The following is a 20,546-nucleotide window of genomic DNA, read 5'->3' on the forward strand; positions in this document are numbered from 1 at the left end:
TTAACAAATTACTTTCATGCACATAGCCAGGGTAAGTAGGGACATGGTGCCAAAAAAAGGGTTAAAGGATTCATAACTCCAAATATTCACAACAGTACACGCACATCAGATATAACAAAGCACGAAGCCATTCTTTCCTGCGTAAAAACAGAACTGTTCCCACAAACTGGGTTTGTGCTCTGAGACCTGCATTGCTTTGTGTATGGCCCCCTGAGTAACTCTGGCAATTGTATTTGTGAGTGGGGTCGTTAGAGCTCTATAAATCAATTAAAAAACAAAATAAAATCCCTGCAGAATAAGGACAAAAATTACTTCCCCACTACTATCCTAGCGAGGCAGGATAAAACGCATTAGTATTTCCTATATGTGTACTTCTTGAGGAAGGAGACACTATGCCTATACGTGTCTTAGTAGAAGTGTATATGTGCTATATAAGGGCACCTTCAGATAGTGAAATATATTGTAAATCTCATTTCCATCTCATTACTGTTAAAGGATGAATGACTTTGTATAGCAACTTAAGGTGTGCAGTTTATGGATGGATATTTGTCTAATCTCAATAGAACTAGACTGACATACTTTTTGATTGGCCACAAAGATTTCATGTGGGACAGGAATTCTTAAACTTGTTCATCATATGCACCACATCTTAATAGTGACAGTGTTTTTGTGGCACAAATCCCCCGCCCCCATGGATCATCATTGCATGGATCATCTTCCCTCCCATTGACAATTGAATAACATCCTTGTAACAACCACAGTAATTGTTTATCTGGAAAAATGTTGGGAAAGCATTTGGTGCATGTCTTCTCTTTTGATGTGACTCTAGAAGGTGGAATACAAGCACCATGTGACTCTTTATGGACATGGACAGCTGAAGTGGATCAGGATGGTGTGATTTCTTGCTTTGGTGATGGACTGTTTTACTTGGTTATCTGAACCTAAAATCCAAATATTTTTAAGTTTGGTGGATTTTTTTTTTATACTTCATAATTTACTTGGTTGAAGATGTATAATTTCACAGTTTCCTTTAAAGATTCTATAAAGTATCAATCAAAAATAACTTATTATGTTGTATCTTTCAGGCTGCTTATTATTCACTGCCAAAGTGTTAGATACTGCAAGGCCCAAAATAAAGGCACCCCCTTCCCTGAAGGGGCTACCTCACGTCACTTAAACAGTTGAGTCTGTTCCATAATCTTGACAGAAAAAGCTTTATTTTTGTGATGTAAATTTGATTATCACAACCATGATCATAGATTTCTGAAAGATATTCACTTAATTTTTTGTGCTTAGACCTTCTGTTTTATGAACACAGCCAGTTCCAGTGTTCAGATAAGTAGATGAGCTGCTATTCAGTACCCTTCTTGGCCTTTAGACTATCCCAACTCAAGGATTTATAAATACTCTGGATCTGAAAGGCTTTGAAACTGATTTCTTCTAACTAATTTGAGGAAAAATCCAAATACCTTAACTAATTTTTGCGGTGATCACAGAAATTGTCTATCTTCCTTCCTCTCAGCCCAAAGGGCTCTCCTGAAATAAACAAAATAAGTGTGAAATATTCAAAAACAAAAAAACTTTTTATTCCCTGTCTCCATGGATAAGTTTCTAAATATTTTTCTTTAAGACAACGCTTCTTAAACAAACATAAAAATCACTAATTTGCTTTGGACAGTAGCATACTGCTTTTACTAGGTGTTTCTGAATGCATAGTTGATTTAAATGATCTGTAATCCACCCTTCCTAATTTGTTTTTAAATGCTTATAAGAGTTCTTTCGAAAGCCAGACTGGTATCTTAGCCTTTTTGTTTTAGGGGAGCTTTGTAGAGGGTACCTGCTTTACAAATACAACTTGATTTCACAACTGCTAAGAAATTTTTTTGTTTGTCTCCACACTCTTTCCCTGTTCTTAAGCTTACAGCTTGATAGCAATTTAAATTTGTGAAAAGTATTTCAAAAGTATAGGGTTATTAAAGCAACTTAGTGCTGTTAGACCAAATTTTATCAATATCATACAAAATCCTGTTTGTATCGTAGGAGCATAGCACTTCATACTGAGCAAGCCTTTGCACCTTTTTAACCCAGTTTAAGGACAGGTAATGTTTCTATACTTAATGGCTAACATTCTTGCTTTGTGGCTCATGCAACTGATCCCCACAGGAAGCTAAAGATTTATTCTCAGGTCCCTCATTTTACTCTTTCACATTTCACTGTTTTACTTTGCAGTTGGATGAAATTATGATCTTTTCTTTAAAAGACTGAGTGGAGTGAAAAATCTTTACTATAGTCAATGATTTTCTTCTTTTTTAAGCATGCAGGTGTAATTTATGTAACGTTTATTTGCTTTTGAAAATCATTTGGTGATGGAGAAACACGTGGATTAAAATCCATGCTTCAGACACATGCACATTCAGTGCTTGGTTAAAAAATGGATCAATGGTTATCAGAGTCTCGGGAGAGTCTCAAGTTGTAAATGAAACATTCCTTGTTGAGCCAGACTTAATTTATGTCAGCCATACAATTGAAACAATGGTGGAAGAAGACAAAATATGTATGATAACAAACTTTATCCATATGAATTATGCAGGACATCCCAAGCAAGTGTCAATAAATCTTTGTACTACACTAAATTTTCTGTGTGGGGGCAGGAGAGATGTTGGTCTTTAACCCTATTTGAAGGCTTAATTTGTTGTCTAAAATTGTAGTCTTCCTTCCCCAGCTATTGGAACAAATAAGATGCCTTTTGTCTCTTCTCTTCATGACTGTTTAACTAACTGCTGTGGTGGGAGTGGGAAAGCATGAACTCAGTAATCTGCTCCTTCCTCAGCCTCTTTCCTTTGGGTCTTACTCCCACATAAATGGCTCCAGTAACTGTCTGCTGTTGCTTACTGTTTTACCAAGCTGCAGAAGTGGGAAGCTGAAGTGATTCTTTCTGGGTAGCAGACTTTCTGATTGTTGATTTGACTCTGCTGCTTCTGGCAGAGCCATGAACAGCAACAGAAACACTATAGTTGTTTGGTCCAGAAGACAGCGCTGCATTGGTATAATTTGTTCCACATTGCAACAGAAGGGCTAGAATCATAACTTTTTTAAAAATGAGAGCTTAAATTCTTCAGCAGTTGATGATTAAAGCCGCTTCCCTCACAAGGAAGCACTTGCTGCTTGCCATGATGAGTGGGGTTTTTCAAGCTTGGCTTGTTAAGTATTTATTTATTTATTTATTTATTCATTGTTAAGTATTCTGGAATTTGTGAGATATGATGGAGGTTGTATGTACCATCTGTCTCTGGGTGCAACAAGTACAAAAAGTTTATTTCTTTAGGGCCTTCTGAATTTAATTCTACCTCTTAGATTCTGATCTGGATATATAGATGAACTGAATGACATTCTTTAATTACCCAATGCTGTGATGTGGGTCTGGTCCTAACTTTTCTGTTGTCGTCTTAAATCATGGCACCGTGTTGGATAATTTTTTGCAAGTTGTGCATCACACAGGGACTTTGTTTTTGTGTGATTTTAAAATACACTAAATCTGAATTCATTCAGTATCAATGAAATGTTAGAATTAGATTCCCATTGTGTAACAGTAGCTGGTATGTAAAATCAATTGTTAAATATTCTATCACTTTTATAATATGCAAGTCACTCTGGTGTATTGGCAAATACTAACCTGTTTCTTTTTATGCTGTAGGAGTTTGCAATGGCTCAAGAGTCTCCCAAAAATTCAGCAGCAGAAATTCCTGTGACCAGTAATGGAGAGCTTGAAGATTCACGGGAATGCAATTTTAACAGGGTAAAAAGAATTTCTTCAGTCTTGTTAATTACCACTAAATCACTATCACAAATCTAGTTAATGAAATGCTGAGGTTACAAGGTAACATGTAATAAACAGAATCTGGCCAGGGTTGATTCCCTAGAGCTTACAGAAGGCTAGATTGGTTAATATTTTATCATGTCACAGGTGAACCTATTCCTTTTCTTGTAGTCTAACCTTCTCCCCAACTATAAACTGCTACATCAGTGCTACTCAGTCCTCAGTGATTCAGGAGCCAAATTAGCGATCAGCATTTCCCAAAGAGCCACAATAGTGTGAATTCATTGTTTAATTTACTTTCATAATATGTAGTCATATTTAAACAGTATGACGGGGGAGATACTTAGTTTTTATATATCTATTATTCTTGCAGCAAAATGACTGGCCAAGCATTATTATTTTATCAACTACAATGGGTTAATAATGTAGTAAAAGCATCCTGATAGGTTAATAACGTAGACTGGTGAATAATTAAATCACACAGTGTTTTTAATATGTGCTGCAAAGAGCTGCAGGAAACACATTAAAGAGCCACTTGCAAGCCTCAGTCTGAGTATCACTGTGCTACGTAAAGATGTCTGCAGGCTCGTATTTGTTCAAAGAAATGTGATGGAAATGCATTCTAGTAGTTTATCAAACAGACAAACATAAATTTGAGCTTACCAAAGTTGGTTTGGGTAACCTTTTGGACTACTAGGTTGTCTTGTTCACCCTTAAGCATTAAGTTAAGATACATCTATAAATATGTTTAGTACTTTTAAGTGTTTCTACTAGAGACTTAAGAAAATGTAAGTACTTACAGATTTGTATTATTTCTGTGTAAATTCACCCAAATTCCAGTGACAATTACTGCTGGGGTTATGAGTTGAAATTAGATGAATGTTTTCTGGTGCCTCAGGTTGCCTTCTATATTTGTTTTTGGTTTTTTTGTGCACTTCTATCCTAGTTGTAAACTTAATTTTATATGGCAAAAAGTTAGTTTTCAACAAGCACTACCTCGTATTTTATTTCTCTGCAGATGAAATTTCTATTGGAGGAGATAAGGGAATGTCAGTGATCTTGGCAGTCTTTTGGCAGCTTTTTAACAAGTTTTTCCATTAATGCTATGATTAAAGTAGATAAAATCAAGCAGACTCACAAACTGGAATAAGTTTGTACTGAAATTACTTTACACTTTCACTATTGTACATTCACAAAACTCTGCCACTAGTAATGTACCATATAGCTCATAGTCCAGCATGTAAATCTTTTGTAATAAAATTTCTCTTAAAAAAAAAAAAAAAATAGAGGCTACATTAGGTTTTTGGCCCCAAGTTTTTATTCATTAAAATTTCAAAACATGTATTTTTAAATTGGGTACTTGTGGGGCTTTGCAAATACTTTACAGGCAGCTAGTTTACACAATTAGCTGCTTCTTAAGTTTTACTTGCTACAAAGCAGGCGCTTCAAAAGGCTTAAAATAAGAGGTGGCACATTTAAAATTACATGTAACTGCACCTTGGCTTCTGTGTGCAACTGCATCAAGTAGTGTTGCAAAAGGCAGAGGAGTGTAATAGTTCTGTTCATTTGGGTAACTGACGTTTTCGTGCCACATATCTGTATGAAATATACCTATCGCTATATGGTATCAATAGTTTTCATTCATTCTTTCAACACCCATGCTTTTTTCCCCCCCAGACACTTAATTGATAGCTAATAATTTGTTCCTTGACTGACCAGCAGGGGCTGCTGTGGCATAAGCCATGGAGATTTGCGCTCTTTCATTTTCAGACTGTAAAAACAGGCTGGTTCCTGCTCTAAATTTTTGTTTACCCTCATAGCCTAGAGCTAAGGGATATCTTCTAGTAGAACATGAATTAGAATTAGACCCATACAACACTGAACTGGGGATATTTTTTGTGCGTGTTTGTATTTAAAAAAAAAAAAATACTGGGCAGGACCTAAAAATTAGTAGATCCCTACTGGATCCTTGAGTGAGGAAGAGACTGATTTTTTTTGTTGGCTGGAAGAATTGTTTTCAGGGAATAACACAATCGGCATTTGTGGTCATCAGGTAGGTATAGTGACTGGCTGACGAGAGGAATGGAACTTCATGGGGATGGAACACAGTATGGTGTCCAATAATAAAGATATAAAGCTACTACTGCTCTTATCCCCAGTCATAGGTATATTTTTCTAGTCACCCTGGGTGTTTGTCCTTTTGAGTTTCCATGACTATGCTGTTAATACATGTTATGGGGGGAAAAGATACTTCAATGACTTTAAATCTGTGCTGTCAAACGAGAACTTCAAGAGGGCCCCCAGAGTCAGGATATGTGTAATAAGTAAGAAGAAAATTACAAATAATGGTATCCTAAAGGTAGTTGTGACTGTTTAGGGCAACTAGAACAGAACTTAGAGTTCTGCGGTGGCAGTGAACTTGGGCCTTATGCAATAGGAAGAAGCATTGGGCTTGTATTCTGTTAAGGAATTAATTTAATTGGCTTTATAAGGAATTTCATCAGTCCTTGGTTGGTTAGTATTGTGGTAGCAAACCTAGATTGTATGGTAAATGTTAAAATAGACCAAATAAATAAATGTAAGACTAGAAAGTGATGTTTGAGGGTTGTTGGGTTTTTGTTTTGTTTTTTTAAACTTAGTGATTTTCAGGTATTTACTCTCTAACTACTAGATCTGCAAAGTCTACCTGAGTTCTTTTATGGTCATAGAGTATTGATGCTAAAGGTCCCACAGTTGGAGCCAGGCTAACACTTCTAACGTACTTTGCTGTATCTTTAACTTTGCAGGGCTAATAAGTAAAAGGAAGCAGAAACTTTCTTTAGTTAGTAAAGTAAGTAAGTACTGAAGCGGATGTGGCTTTGAATGCTCACAGAGAGCACACTAACATGGTGCCACTTTTCAGGTTGCTTTTCAGGTTAAAGCCACACTGAGTAAGAATTCTGATTTTATTTTGTTATGTGGTTCATAAAGCAAATGACTTATGCTTGTCTTAAAAATACAAAACTCTGTGGGCTTTCAGCTAGCCAGGTGCCAAGTGGAGCTGCTTACTTTCTAAGCATGGTATTTTACACCTCCATTCAAAGGGTATACATCTACTGTTGCCCAAAGAAAATATCAGCAGTATTCTGGGTGCTGACTAATATACAATACAGGCAGATTATAAAAACAATTTTTTGTGTTTTTTTTTAACCAAAATTGTTGAATTTAGTGTGCAGGCTAAAAACAGTAGTCCGAAAACTTGTCCTGTTTTAAACCTGTGCAACTGTTCCAATTCTTATAACTTATGCATGATTGTGCAAAGATTAAGAGGAAACTTGTTTCTAACTTAAAATCAGATTTAGAGTAAAAATGGTATTTGAGAACCTTCAAGGATGTTTTATTAAACATTTTAAAATATTTAAAATTTAATACATGCTAATGTACTGTGTTCAGAGAATCTGTGTGTTCTCTTCTAAATTCACTGTTCAGGCAAAATAAGTGGATTTTTTTGCATCATAGTGGCTGGCTAAATAATAGAATTCTAACTACAGAAAATTGGAATTGTGTATAACTGTGTATAGTAGCTTTAGTTCATGGTTACATATGAAAAGTTGCAACAGCTAGTTTTTTTTTTTTGTTCACTTACTTTCAGAAGTTACGTATTTTTTTAGTAACCTAGAAAGTAGAAAATACAAGCAATCCTCAGAGCATAGTGTGCGTATAATATCAGTTTGCTGCAGCCTGAAGACAAGACATCTGAATGTCTTCCATCTGCAGTAAGGAAATGTTCTTAAAATATTTACTGTAAACCAGTAGGTTTAAGCAAATGGTGATTGAGAAACTTTGATTGTGTAGCACAATTTTACACTCGCATCTGAGACGCCCTCTTAACTTAGAATGTGCGATAATCAGAATTATCGCAAAAAGATTAAAAGCTTGTTGTTTCCTTTGGGGTAGCTTTCTGGATGTGTTTACTATTGTCAGTCTCCCCCCCCCCCCCAAAAAAAAAAAAAAAGGCATAGCAATACTGATTTTGAAGTATTATTTATCTTGCTTAATCTTTGTTACTTTTAATGATCCTCTTTTGCTTTTCCCTTTTCTCCTGTAATTTTGATCATTATTTCTGCGTTTAATGTAAAACTATATATAATGTGTTAGTTACTGCTCTGAAATTTCTTCCGCTTTGCTGCGAGTATTAGTTTATTAGTTTGTAGGCAGAGCCAGCACAGCAATGATTAAAGGAGTTCACCTAAGATTGGGGGAAGAAATATTTGTTACTTCAGTTATACAATTATAGTAGTACTTCATAAATAAAAGAGGGTGGCGGAGGTGATTACAATCAGTAAATAGACTAAATTTCAAGAAAGTCTTTTTTATTTTAAATATGTTGGAGTCAGTTGAGAATCATTTTAGTATATTTTTTGCTTTTTTTAAACTTGTGATCGTGCCCCACTCAGGGATCTGGGGGCCCCACGTAGGGTTGCCAGATGTTCCGATTGAAAAAGGATCCTGGCGGCTCCAGTCAGCACCACTGACTGGGCTGTTAAAAATCTAGTTGGTGGCAGTGTTGGTGCAGTGGGGCTGGCAGGCTCCCTGCCAGGCTCCATACAGCTCCCAGAAGCGGCTGGCATGTCCCTCTGGCACCTACGCAGCATGCAGAGCCCCGTGGCTGCCCCTTCATCTAGGAGCTAGAGGGACATGCTGGCCACTACCGGGAGCCACCTGAGGTAAATGCCATCTGGAGCCTGTGCTCCAACCCCTTCCCACACCTCAACCCCCTTCCCCAGCTATAAGCCCCTTCCTGGACCCCAAACCCCTCATCCCTGGCCACACCCCAGTCTGGAGCTCCCTCCCACACACTGAACCCCTAATTTCTGGCCCTACCCTGGAGCCCGCAGCCCCAGCCCAGAGCCCAGACCCCATTCCAGACCCAAACCCCCTGCTTCAGTCTGAAGCCCCCTCCTATACCCCAAGCCCCTCATCCCTGGTCCAACCCCCATCTGGAGCCCTCACCCCCTCCTGCACCCTAATTCCCTGCCCCAGCCCAGTGAAAGTGAGCGATGGAGGAAGGAAGATGGATGGGGCAAGGGTGTTCTGTTTTCTGTGATTAGAAAGTTGGCAACCCTACCCCCATGCTTGACTCGACCCATATTTTCATTTACATTTTGTGAATGTAATAACTTTGCTGCAGATATTTCAGCAGCTTTAGACGTATTTGTTCTCATCTATATGCACAGAGATCTAGATGTGCAAGTCTTGTTCAGTGCTAATGTAACTTACACAAACTCTTGGTCTGGGAATATACCCCTTAGCAGCAAAGTAACATTTGAGACCAACTTGATGCTCTGCTCTGCTCCTGAACATAGAAGTGTTGCCTAAATCCATTTATATGCTTGTACAAGCAAATGCAATATATGATTTTGCAATACACATCTGTGTGTGTGTGTATTTTTTTTGTTTCTGAGCACTTGGGAAATGGCGGTATGGTTATTTAATTTTTGCACTAAAATGCACTTACAGTACTTGCATACAGCATCATGCAGGAATATATTGTTAAATAAAACAGGAATTACCAAATGTACTTGATTTTTTTAAAAATATTTGGTAACATGTTAATACAGCACTATTTACTATTTGCATCACCTCCAGTAAACAGTTTGTTCTGTAACAAAATCCAAAGTAATAATTAAAAACACTGTTCGCTTAATTAAAATTTTCCATAAAAGAGCTGCTGTATTCTCACTTGTCATGTGCACGATCAAGAACTACTTAAGTACAAAAAGAACAGGAGTACTTGTGGCACCTTAGAGACTAACAAATTTATTAGAGCATAAGCTTTCGTGGGCTACAGCCCACTTCATCGGATGCGTAGAATGGAACAGATAGTAAGGTATAGAGATATACATACAGGCAAAAACAGATAAGTTGGAAGTTACCATACAAACTGTGAGAGGCTAATTAGTTAAGTTGAGCTATTGTCAGCAGGAGAAAAAACTTTTGTAGTGATAATCAAGATGGCCCATTTAGACAGTTGACAAGAAGGTGTGAGGATACTTAACTTAAGGAAATAGATTCAATATGTCTAATGACACAGCCATCCCCAGTTTCTATTCAAACCCTAGTTAATGGGATCTAGTTTGCATATTAATTCAAGCTCAGCAGTTTCTTGTTGGAGTCTGTTTTTGAAGTTTTTCTGTTTCAAAATTGCCACCCTTAAATCTTTTACTGAATGGCCAGAGAGGATGAAGTGTTCTCCTACCGGTTTTTGAATGTTATGATTCCTGATGTCAGATTTGTGTCCATTTATTCTTTTGCGTAGAGACTGTCCAGTTTGGCCAATGTACATGGCAGATGGGCATTGCTGGCACCTGATGGCATGTATCACATTGGTAGATGTGCAGGTGAACGAGCCCCTGATGGCATGGCTAATGTGATTAGGTCTTATGATGGTGTCACTTGAATAAATATGTGGACAGAGTTGGCATTGGGCTTTGTTGCAAGGATAGATTAGTGTTTTTGTTGTATGGTTGTTGGTGAGTATTTGCTTCATGTTGGGGGGCTGTCTGTAAGCTGGTCTGGTCTGTTTCCCAAGATCTGTGAGGGATCATTTTTCAGGATAGGTTGTAAAATCTTTGATGTGCTGGAGAGGTTTCAGTTGTGGGCTGAAGGTGACAGCTAGTGGCGTTCTGTTATTTTCTTTGTTGGGCCTGTCCTGTAGTAGGTAACTTCTGGGTACTCTTCTGGCTCTGTCAATCTGTTTTTTCACTTCAGCAGGTGGGTATTGTAGTTTTAAGAATGCTTGACAGAGATCTTGTAGGTGTTTGTCTCTGTCTGAGGGATTGGAGCAAATGTGGTTGTATCGTAGAGCTTGGCTCATCCGATGAAGTGGGCTGTAGCCCACGAAAGCTTATGCTCTAATAAATTTGTTAGTCTCTAAGGTGCCACAAGTACTCCTGTTCTTTTTGTGGATACAGACTAACACGTCTGCTACTCTGAAACCTACTTAAGTACAATTATGACTGAAATTCTAACTTGGTTTGTCCACCACTGTGATGGGCGTAAACTTTAAAATGACTGAACTGGGCTGTAGCCTTGAGCTGTATTGGGCCAAAAGTTTGTTTTTATGTTATGACGTAGTATGGTTGAGGCAAAACTATCTGAATAGTACTGGGACTCATTTTGGCAGCAAGAGTTTGAAGCATGCTTAAGCATACTGGTTTTGTTAGTGTCTGAATCTTTAAAGTCCATTATTAACGGCAGTGTTAATGGGATGACTAATTGGCACAGCCCCTTTATTATTGTTTGATGGAGGAAACCCAGCAGATTGCAAGTTTTTAACTTGTTGGTCCTAAATCAGCCATTTTTATGGCTGATTTAGAACAACGCTTCCTCAACTCTCGTCCCCTAAAGCCCCTACTCTACTTGCGCTATATTGATGACATCTTCATCATCTGGACCCATGGAAAAGAAGCCCTTGAGGAATTCCACCATGATTTCAACAATTTCCATCCCACCACCAACCTCAGCCTGGTCCAGTCCACACAAGAGATCCACTTCCTGGACACTACAGTGCTAATAAACAATGGCCACATAAACACCACCCTATACCGTAAACCTACTGACCGCTATTCCTACCTGCATGCCTCCAGCTTTCACCCTGACCACACCACACGATCCATCGTCTACAGCCAAGCTCTGCGATACAACCGCATTTGCTCCAACCCCTCAGACAGAGACAAACACCTACAAGATCTCTGTCAAGCTTTCTTACAACTACAATACCCACCTGCAGAAGTAAAGAAACAGATTGATAGAGCCAGAAGAGTTCCCAGTAGTTACCTACTACAGGACAGGCCTAACAAAGAAAATAACAGAACGCCACTAGCCGTCACCTTCAGCCCCCAACTAAAACCCCTCCAACGCATTATTAAGGATCTACAACCTATCCTAAAGGATGACCCAACACTCTCACAAGTCTTGGGAGACAGGCCAGTCCTTGCCTACAGACAGCCCCGCAACCTGAAGCAAATACTCACCAACAACCACATACCACACAACAGAACCACTAACCCAGGAACTTATCCTTGCAACAAAGCCCGTTGCCAATTGTGCCCACATATCTATTCAGGGGACACCATCACAGGGCCTAATAACATCAGCCACACTATCAGAGGCTCGTTCACCTGCACATCCACCAATGTGATCTATGCCATCATGTGCCAGCAATGCCCCTCTGCCATGTACATTGGTCAAACTGGACAGTCTCTACGTAAAAGAATAAATGGACACAAATCAGATGTCAAGAATTATAACATTCATAAACCAGTCGGAGAACACTTCAATCTCTCTGGTCACGCAATCACAGACATGAAGGTCGCTATCTTAAAACAAAAAAACTTCAAATCCAGACTCCAGCGAGAAACTGCTGAATTGGAATTCATTTGCAAATTGGATACTATTAATTTAGGCTTAAATAGAGACTGGGAGTGGCTAAGTCATTATGCAAGGTAGCCTGTTTCCTCTTGTTTTTTCCTACCCCCGCCCCCCCAGATGTTCTGGTTTAACTTGGATTTAAACCTGGAGAATGGTCAGTTTAGATGAGCTATTACCAGCAGGAGAGTGAGTTTGTGTGTGTATGGGGGTGGGGGGGATGTGAGAAAACCTTGATCTATGCAGGAAATAGCCCGACTTGATTATGTAAAGAGTTGTCACTTTGGATGGGCTAGCACCAGCAGGAGAGTGAATTTGTGTGGGGGGGTGGAGGGTGAGAAAACCTGGATTTGTGCTGGAAATGGCCCACCTGTTGATCACTTTAGATAAGCTATTACCAGCAGGACAGTGGGGTGGGAGGAGGTATTGTTTCATGATTTCTGTGTGTATATAAAGTCTGCTGCAGTTTCCACGGTAAACATCTGATGAAGTGAGCTGTAGCTCACGAAAGCTCATGCTCAAATAAATTGGTTAGTCTCTAAGGTGCCACAAGTACTCCTTTTCTTCTTGTTGGTCCTGTAGTTAACAATCTTTACAACATGAATAGTGTGAGAAAAGTTACATTTGTCATTAAAATACTTGCTTTCAGTTTTTTTTTTAATGTAGGTGAGAATACTTAACATAGTTTAACAAACCAGACACTGAGATGGGGAAAAGCGCATTATTCTTTGTAATCTGAAAACATGACATGTGTTTGGCCAAAAGAGAGTTTCTGAAGAATGAATTAAAATGAGGTAAAGTTCTAAAATTGTCATAGTTAGGCTACCCATGAGCCCAAATACTGTTGTCTTACAAACTTGCATTCATATGTTTGAAATGCTTTGTGAAAATACGAAATCTGATGTGTACGTTGCATTCTGAAATTCCTTTGTATATCTTTTGTTGTTGTTGTTTCCTCAGTCTCCCAGGACAGGCTCTTTCCTCCTGTCTCTTTTTGCCCTCTCCCAGAGCACAAGCACTCTTATAAGCATCTTTATATGCTGCCAATAGCAAAGGATATCTGGCAGTGTGGGAAACTTGAGCTTCATTGTGAATCTTCAGTATGTGCTATTACCATAATAAAGAGTATCTTTAAGATCTGTTACTCACTGCACCTGCACTCCTAACACCTTGGGCTGTAATCTTGTCAGATCCCATAAGTCATGCAAGGTCAGAGCACTTGTATGGGAGACTAACAAAAGGAAACTCAGGTGCTTTAGGAAGTGCTTATGCCTTCTGAGTCAATTATTGAGCTAGTGTTCCAGCCTGGTGGTAGAGAACACTGTGGTGTGCTTCTTGTGGTGCTCTATTTTAGATGAGTTGGAAATCAAAGTCCTGATCACCTGTAAGATTCCAGTGGGTGCATACTGTGGAAACTGCAGAAGACATTATATACACAGAGATCATGAAACAATACCTCCTCCCACCCCACTCTCCTGCTGGTAATAGCTTATCTAAAGTGATCACTCTCCTTACAACATGTATGATAATCAAGGTGGGCCATTTCCAGCACAAATCCAGGTTTTCTCACACCCCCCCTCCCCCCAAACACACACACACACAAACTCACTCAATAGCTTATCTAAAGTGATCACTCTCCTTACAATGAGCATGATAATCAAGGTGGGCCATTTCCAGCACAAATCCAGGTTTTCTCACCCCCCACTATCTTACAACAAAAAAAACTTCAAATCCAGACTCCAGTGAGAAACTGCTGAATTGGAATTCATTTGCAAATTGGATACTATTAATTTAGGCTTAAATAGAGACTGGGAGTGGCTATTTCCCTTTGTTTTTTCCTACCCCCACTCCCCAGATGTTCTGGTTAAATTTGGATTTATGCTGGAAATGGCCCACCTTGATTATCATGCACATTGTAAGGAGAGTGGTCACTTTAGATAAGCTATTACCAGCAGGAGAGTGGGGTGGGAGGAGGTATTGTTTCATGGTCTTTGTGTATATAATGTCTTCTGCAGTTTCCACAGTATGCATCCGATGAAGTGAGCTGTAGCTCACGAAAGCTTATGCTCAAATAAATTGGTTAGTCTCTAAGGTGCCACAAGTCCTCCTGTTCTTTTTGCGAATACAGACTAACATGGCTGTTACTCTGAAACCTGTAAGATTCCAGTTCACCTTTATTAAGTTTAGGTATGGTTTCAGAGTAACAGCCGTGTTAGTCTGTATTTGCAAAAAGAAAAGGAGTACTTGTGGCACCTTAGAGACTAACCAATTTATTTGAGCATGAGCTTTCGTGAGCTACAGCTCACTTCATCGGATGCATATCGTGGAAACTGCAGCAGACTTTATATACACACAGAGAATATGAAACAATACCTCCTCCCACCCCACTGTCCTGCTGGTAATAGCTTATCTAAAGTGATCATCAAGTTGGGCCGTTTCCAGCACAAATCCAGGTTTTCTCACCCTCCACCCTCCCACACACAAATTCACTCTCCTGCTGGTAATAGCCCATCCAAAGTGACAACTCTCTACACAATGGGTCGTTTAAGTATGTTCTCTCTGGCCTGGCCAAATTCCAGTTTGGGCAATTACATTCAATTTTATGAAAATGTCTCAATTGGAAAAGCCATTTTTTCTGTCCTATCATAAAAACATACCTTAGAAACTTGTGGATTTTTTTTTTCTGCTGCTAGGTGGCTTATTTCATGCAGCTTAAAAGAGGAAGGGCCTGGACATTATTGATAAGACTGGAGGAGAAATTGTTCAGATTGTAAGGTGAGATGTGGAGAAGACAGAAACTGCTTTGTGGAGGAGGAAAAGAAGTCATCCATGTGAAGAGTAACATGATTTCAGGCATGAGGCCAGGAGAAAGCAAAGGAGATACAAGTAGTAAGCAAAGCGATTTAAAGTTTGTGTTTTGGTTTTCCTCTACACTAATGTAGGTGCAGGCAAGATAGTGGGGCTTTTTAGCGTAAGAGGCAAGCTTAGAATGGTAATAATGCAGGAAAGCAATGGATGGATTCAAAGGGAAGTGTGGGTAATGTGGTTGCAATGGGGGGAAGATGACTTCACAATTAGTATTTTGGACATACTTGGTGAGGCTGGGGATTGAGAACTGGGAGGCCGTGTTAGTCCAGGCAAAAGTGACCATTCATGGCAAGTATCTTAAGAGTGAGGAATAGATGGGACATGGTGAACAGACAGAGCCAATGTTTTGTCTCATTTAAAAGTCAGCGGAACTTAAATTCCTAAATGACTTTTAACAATTGGATTTAGGCTCCTAAGTCAATTCAGTGCTTTTGAAAAATTTACCAGAAGGTAATTTGAATCTGCACTAATTGTTGCTTTATTCGTTAGGACTGATTCATCCTTCAGGAGATAACAATGTATAGTTTTTCCCAGTTAAGTTCCCTAAATTCTTATGAATGGGTTGCATAAGTGGGCTGTTTTTCTTTCTTTTTTATTCCACTTTCCTCCCAAAGAAGTACTGAACTTATGTCAACGATCATAAGCTGCTTTAATTACGTTGGTTGTGCATGTCCACACAATACTTCTTGTGTCAGCAGAGCGCATCCATAGTCCTTGCTCTTGCATCTACAGAGAGCATTGCATTATGGGTAGCTATCCCACTGTGCAACACACCACCCTCTGCCATTGGGAGCTCTGGGAACGGATCATGGTGCATCATGGAGGCGAGCTTTCCGTTCCATAATGTGGTTCTTTCCATCCCATCATTTCATGGGCTTCGAACTTGGTTTTGTGCCATTTTGCGACAGTCCTTGTAAACTGTGCACCCACCATCTCTGCCTGATGGCATGGATCCTGAACCGTTGACCAGTCTGGTGATGAGCGTTCTGAACACAACGTGGCTGTCCTGCAGTATTTCATGAGCTGGGTGTAGTTGGGTGGTGGTTGTCCTTCCCCCTCTGGCTTGAAGGGAGGTCACACTGCCTCACTGTGCTGTTGGGATCTCTGCCTAATATTAGGGAAATTAGCAAGTTGGGTGTTAATGTACCGACCGGCCTAATGGGGCCGAACCCAAGATAGGCAATTAGTTCCAGCCTGTGGGCAGAAATAGGTTCTCCCAGGAGTCTATATGCCCTGGCCCTGAGGCAGGGGCTGCACAGCAAACAGTCTAGAGCCCCTGGGCTCTTTAAGCAAATACTGTAGGCTATGGCCTGGGGTCCCTTTGGCAGGAGCTAGAGCAATCTCAGCTGTCGCTTAGCTCTGTGTCCTTGATGTAGGGACAGAGCAAACCCAGTAGTCAATTAGCTCTGAGCTGTTGTTGCAGAAGCAGAGCAAACCCAGTGGTTGGATGTCCTAGCTCCAGCAGACAACAGACGAATGCAGGCCACTGGACCTGGCGAGGGGAGGCTGCCTCCCCAGGGGTGGGGTGACAGATGGGTCCGGGCCCACCCCACTTCACCAGACCCCCGACCCAGGGCCCAACTGTGGCAGAGTGGTCTGTCACAGAGTTGGCGGGGATTCCAGCCGCAACAGGCAGAGCTACAGCCAGACTGAGGTCAGCTGTTCCTGGGCCACTCTCCTCTCCTCTCAGGATGTACCTGGATCAGTGGGGTGTCCTCCGTCTCTTCTGGGTAGGTGGCCAGCGGCAGTCCCGGCTGGTCTGTGGCAGATGCAAGTTCCCCAGCAAGTATGGCACCACTGGGCTTGGCATCAGTTGGCAGCTGAGAGTGAGCAGTATCCGTCTGCCTCCCTCAGTGTCTCAGCTCCAACTGAGCTGGAGGCCCCACCCTTTATACTTCTGGTTACCCACTTCCAGTGGGTGGGCGGGGCAGGCCTGACTCTTCTCCCCCTCTGGCTAGGAGGGGGGCCACACCGCCTCGCTACACAGTGAAACAGAGAGGGAGTCGGTGGTGCTTGCCCTGCTGTCTGACAGGGAAACAAATAATTCAGGATTGCTGCTGGCATTCACAGAACAGCTGCACATGGTGGACCGCCGGTACTGGGCTTGGGAAACAAGACACTTAGTGGTGGGATTACATTGTGATGCATGTATGGGATGACGAGTAGTGGCTGCAGAACTTCTGGATGCGCAAATCCACCTTCCTGGAACTGTGTGCAGAGCTCGCCCTAGCACTGCGGTGCAAAGACACCAGAATGAGAGCTGCCCTGACTATGGAAAAGCAAATGGTGATTGCTGTGAGGAAGCTGGCAACTCCAGACTGCTACCAGTCCGTCTCAAATCAGTTTAAAGTCGGGAAGTTCACCATAGGGATTGCAGTGATGCAAGTATGCAAAGCCATTAATCGCCTCCTGCTATGAAGGACTGTGACTCTTGGTAATGTGCAGGAAATACTTGATGTGATTCCCGAACTGCAGTGGGGCAGTAGATGGAACGCACATCCCAATTTTGGCGCCAGACCGGAATGCATCAACCAAAAGGACTACTTCTCCATGGTCTTGCAGATACTGGTGGATCACTGGGGCCATTTCACTGACATCAGTGTGGGGTGGTGAGGGAAGGTGCATGATGCACTCATCTTTCGAAAATGGTAATGTATAGGAAGCTGCAATGGACTTAAATTGCAGCTAGGGAAGTTTAGGTTGGCCATTAGGAAAAACTTCCCAACTGTCAGGCTGGTTAAGCACTGGAATAAATTGCCTAGGGAGATTGTGGAATCTCCATCATTGGAGATTTTTAAGAGAGGATTAGACAAACTACTGTCAGAAATGGTCTAGATAATACTTAGTCCTGCCATGAGTGCAAGGGACTGGACTAGATGACCTCCTGAGGTCCCTTCCAGTCCTACAAACATATGATTCTATGTAAGAGCACAGGCCTGTTCAGAAAGTTGCAATCAGGGACTTTCTTTCCAGACCAGAGAATTACTACTGGGGATGTTGAAATGCCAGTAGTGATCCTGGGAGCCCCAGCCTGCCCCTTATTCCCATGACTCATGAAACTGTACCTCAGCCACCTCGACAGCAGCAAGTAGTGCTTCAGCTACAGACTCAGTAAGTGCAGAATGACCATAGAATGTGCCTTTGGCCATTTGAAAGACTGCTGGTGCGACTTACTCATGAGATTAAACCTCCGTGGAAAAAATATCCCAGTGGTTATAGATGCCTGCTGTGTGCTTCATAATATCTAAGAAGCGAAGGGGAAAAAGTTTCCTCTGGGGTGGAGCGCAAAGGTGGAATGGCTGTCTGCTAATTTTAAGTAGCCAGATACCAAAGCTGTAAGAAGAACTCAACAGGGAGCTGTATGACTAAGGGAGACTTTGAAAGACCATTTTAATAATGAGCTACAGTAATGTGTGTTACAGTAGTGAGCTCTGCCTAGGTGTTTTTGTGTTTTTTTGACACCCCAGTATGAACCCTGTAATGAGTGCTGTGTGTGTAGTAATATAACATTGTAAATGCACCTATTGCTGTCTTCTGTGAATGATGTCAGCCCCAGTCAGCAAATGGAAAAGGAGGACTTGTGGCACCTTAGAGACTAACCAATTTATTTGAGCATAAGCTTTCGTGAGCTATAGCTCACTTCTGCAGTTTCCACAGTATGCATCCGATGAAGACATTATATACACAGAGACCATGAAACAATACCTCCTCCCACCCCACTCTCCTGCTGGTAATAGCTTATCTAAAGTGATCACTCTCCTTACAATGTGTATGATAATCAAGTTGGGCCATTTCCAGCACAAATCCAGGTTTTCTCACCCCCCCCACCCCCATACACACACAAACTCACTCTCCTGCTGGTAACAGCCCATCCAAAGCGACCACTCTCCCCACAATGTGCAGGATAATCAAGGTGGGTCATTTCCAGCACAAATCCAGGTCTTCTCACCCCCCTCCCCTACAAACTCAAATGCTGTAAACTAATAAAGGTGAATTAAGTTTCCATAAATAGACTTTTATTCCAAACCTATACAAACAGACATATTTATAACTGACTGAAACTTTATAAATGAAGGGAAAAGAACCTTTGAAGGAGAGAGATGCATTTGTGAAATAAAAATGACTGTTCTTTCACAGGTCACTGTATATGTGGCTGTGATTCTCTCACCTGGGGTGACATGGTTGGGGTAGTGCAGCAGCCCTGGATGCCACATGGCGAGAGAGAGAGGGGCTGTGTGTGTGTCCCCCAGAATGCAGTTCTCTATGGGTTTCAGAGGGAGGTGAGCACAGGTCTTGAATCTGAAGGTCAGCTTGAGTGTCTAGCTTGTCTGTTTGCCCTTTGAGAAGCACTAGCATCTCCTGTTGCATGTTTGTCTCCTTTCCCCTCTATCCCAATCCATTCTGTCCGCTGATGATCCTCCAAGCCCTGTGCTTGGTATCCAAAGCACCAGAGGGTTGTAGAATCTCGTGGAACATGTCATCGCACGTCCTCTTCCTTCTCCTCCTTATCTGCCTGAGCTGCTCCACTGGTGTGGATGGAGAGAACCTCAAAGCCACATTTCCAGCTCTAAATGGTACAATGCACAGTGGTACTATTGTGAGTGTAATCATAAGACAAATGGAAACTTCGTACACTGAACTTACTCCACTTGATCCACACAAGTTGCAAACACTACAGTCTCATTTCTTCTAGGGATTCATAGAGCCCGGCAGCAGTCTCAGCCCTGGTGAGTATGGCCCAGGGGGAGGCAGCACGTTGGGACAATAAGAGGGAGTGATGGCTCACAGGCATGAGTATATTCGGATAGGGCAGTTGAACTGAATACTGGCACAGTTTTCCCCAGGCAGTGGTGATTTCAGCTGATATCTCACTCTTGAGGGTAACAGAGGCTGAAAGAGAACAGCTCCTGCAGGCATCTGGCTGCAGACTGGGTCCGTATGCTGTTAGCCTGTGTGCTGCAATGGTGCCTGCTAAAGCAATTGCTGAGTGGCGTGGGAAAGTGTCCTACTGCGGCGGAACAAATAAGGTAGCCCTCCCCAGAAATCTTTGGCAGAGGATTGCAGATTACCTTCAGGATAGTTTCTTCAAGATCTCTGTGGAGGATTCACACGACATCCCAGTGTGCCTAAGCAAACTGTTCTGCAGCCCCCCCTCTGCCTAACTGTACAAGGAAATGAGCAGTAGATAGCAACTATACCTCTATGGATTGTTTCACTATGTCTTCTAGCATGATTAAAAAAGAGTAAATGAACAGCTGCAATATCAGAGCAAACTGCATACTTACCAGAGGTCCTTCCTCTGCATCAGGTTCACCCATGCTGGACTGTAGGGATTAGCTTGACTGCTCTGGAGTCAAAAACACATCCTGGACCGCTGCACCACTGGATCCCCCAGTCATCTGTCCCCCATATTCCTCCTCTTCTTTGTCCAGCACCACCTCCTCACTGTTCA

The 20,546-nt window shown here is 41.4% G+C and overlaps 1 protein-coding gene across 10 annotated transcripts in view; it reads left to right on the forward strand.

Moving 5' to 3' along the window:
* Positions 1 to 20,546, forward strand: part of ARFIP1 (ARF interacting protein 1) — an 89,412-nt gene that overhangs the window by 17,443 nt on the left and 51,423 nt on the right. For 9 of the 10 annotated variants that reach the window (XM_073341364.1, XM_073341369.1, XM_073341370.1 and 6 more), the window contains one exon: positions 3,695 to 3,796. In XM_073341364.1, the coding sequence (XP_073197465.1) occupies positions 3,695 to 3,796 (102 nt within the window). Of the gene's footprint in view, positions 1 to 3,694; positions 3,797 to 20,546 lie in introns of those variants that run through there. The other variant, XM_073341374.1, reaches the window with a different exon arrangement.

This window comes from Lepidochelys kempii, chromosome 4 (genome assembly GCF_965140265.1).
Source record: "Lepidochelys kempii isolate rLepKem1 chromosome 4, rLepKem1.hap2, whole genome shotgun sequence".
NCBI lineage: Eukaryota > Metazoa > Chordata > Testudines > Cheloniidae > Lepidochelys > Lepidochelys kempii.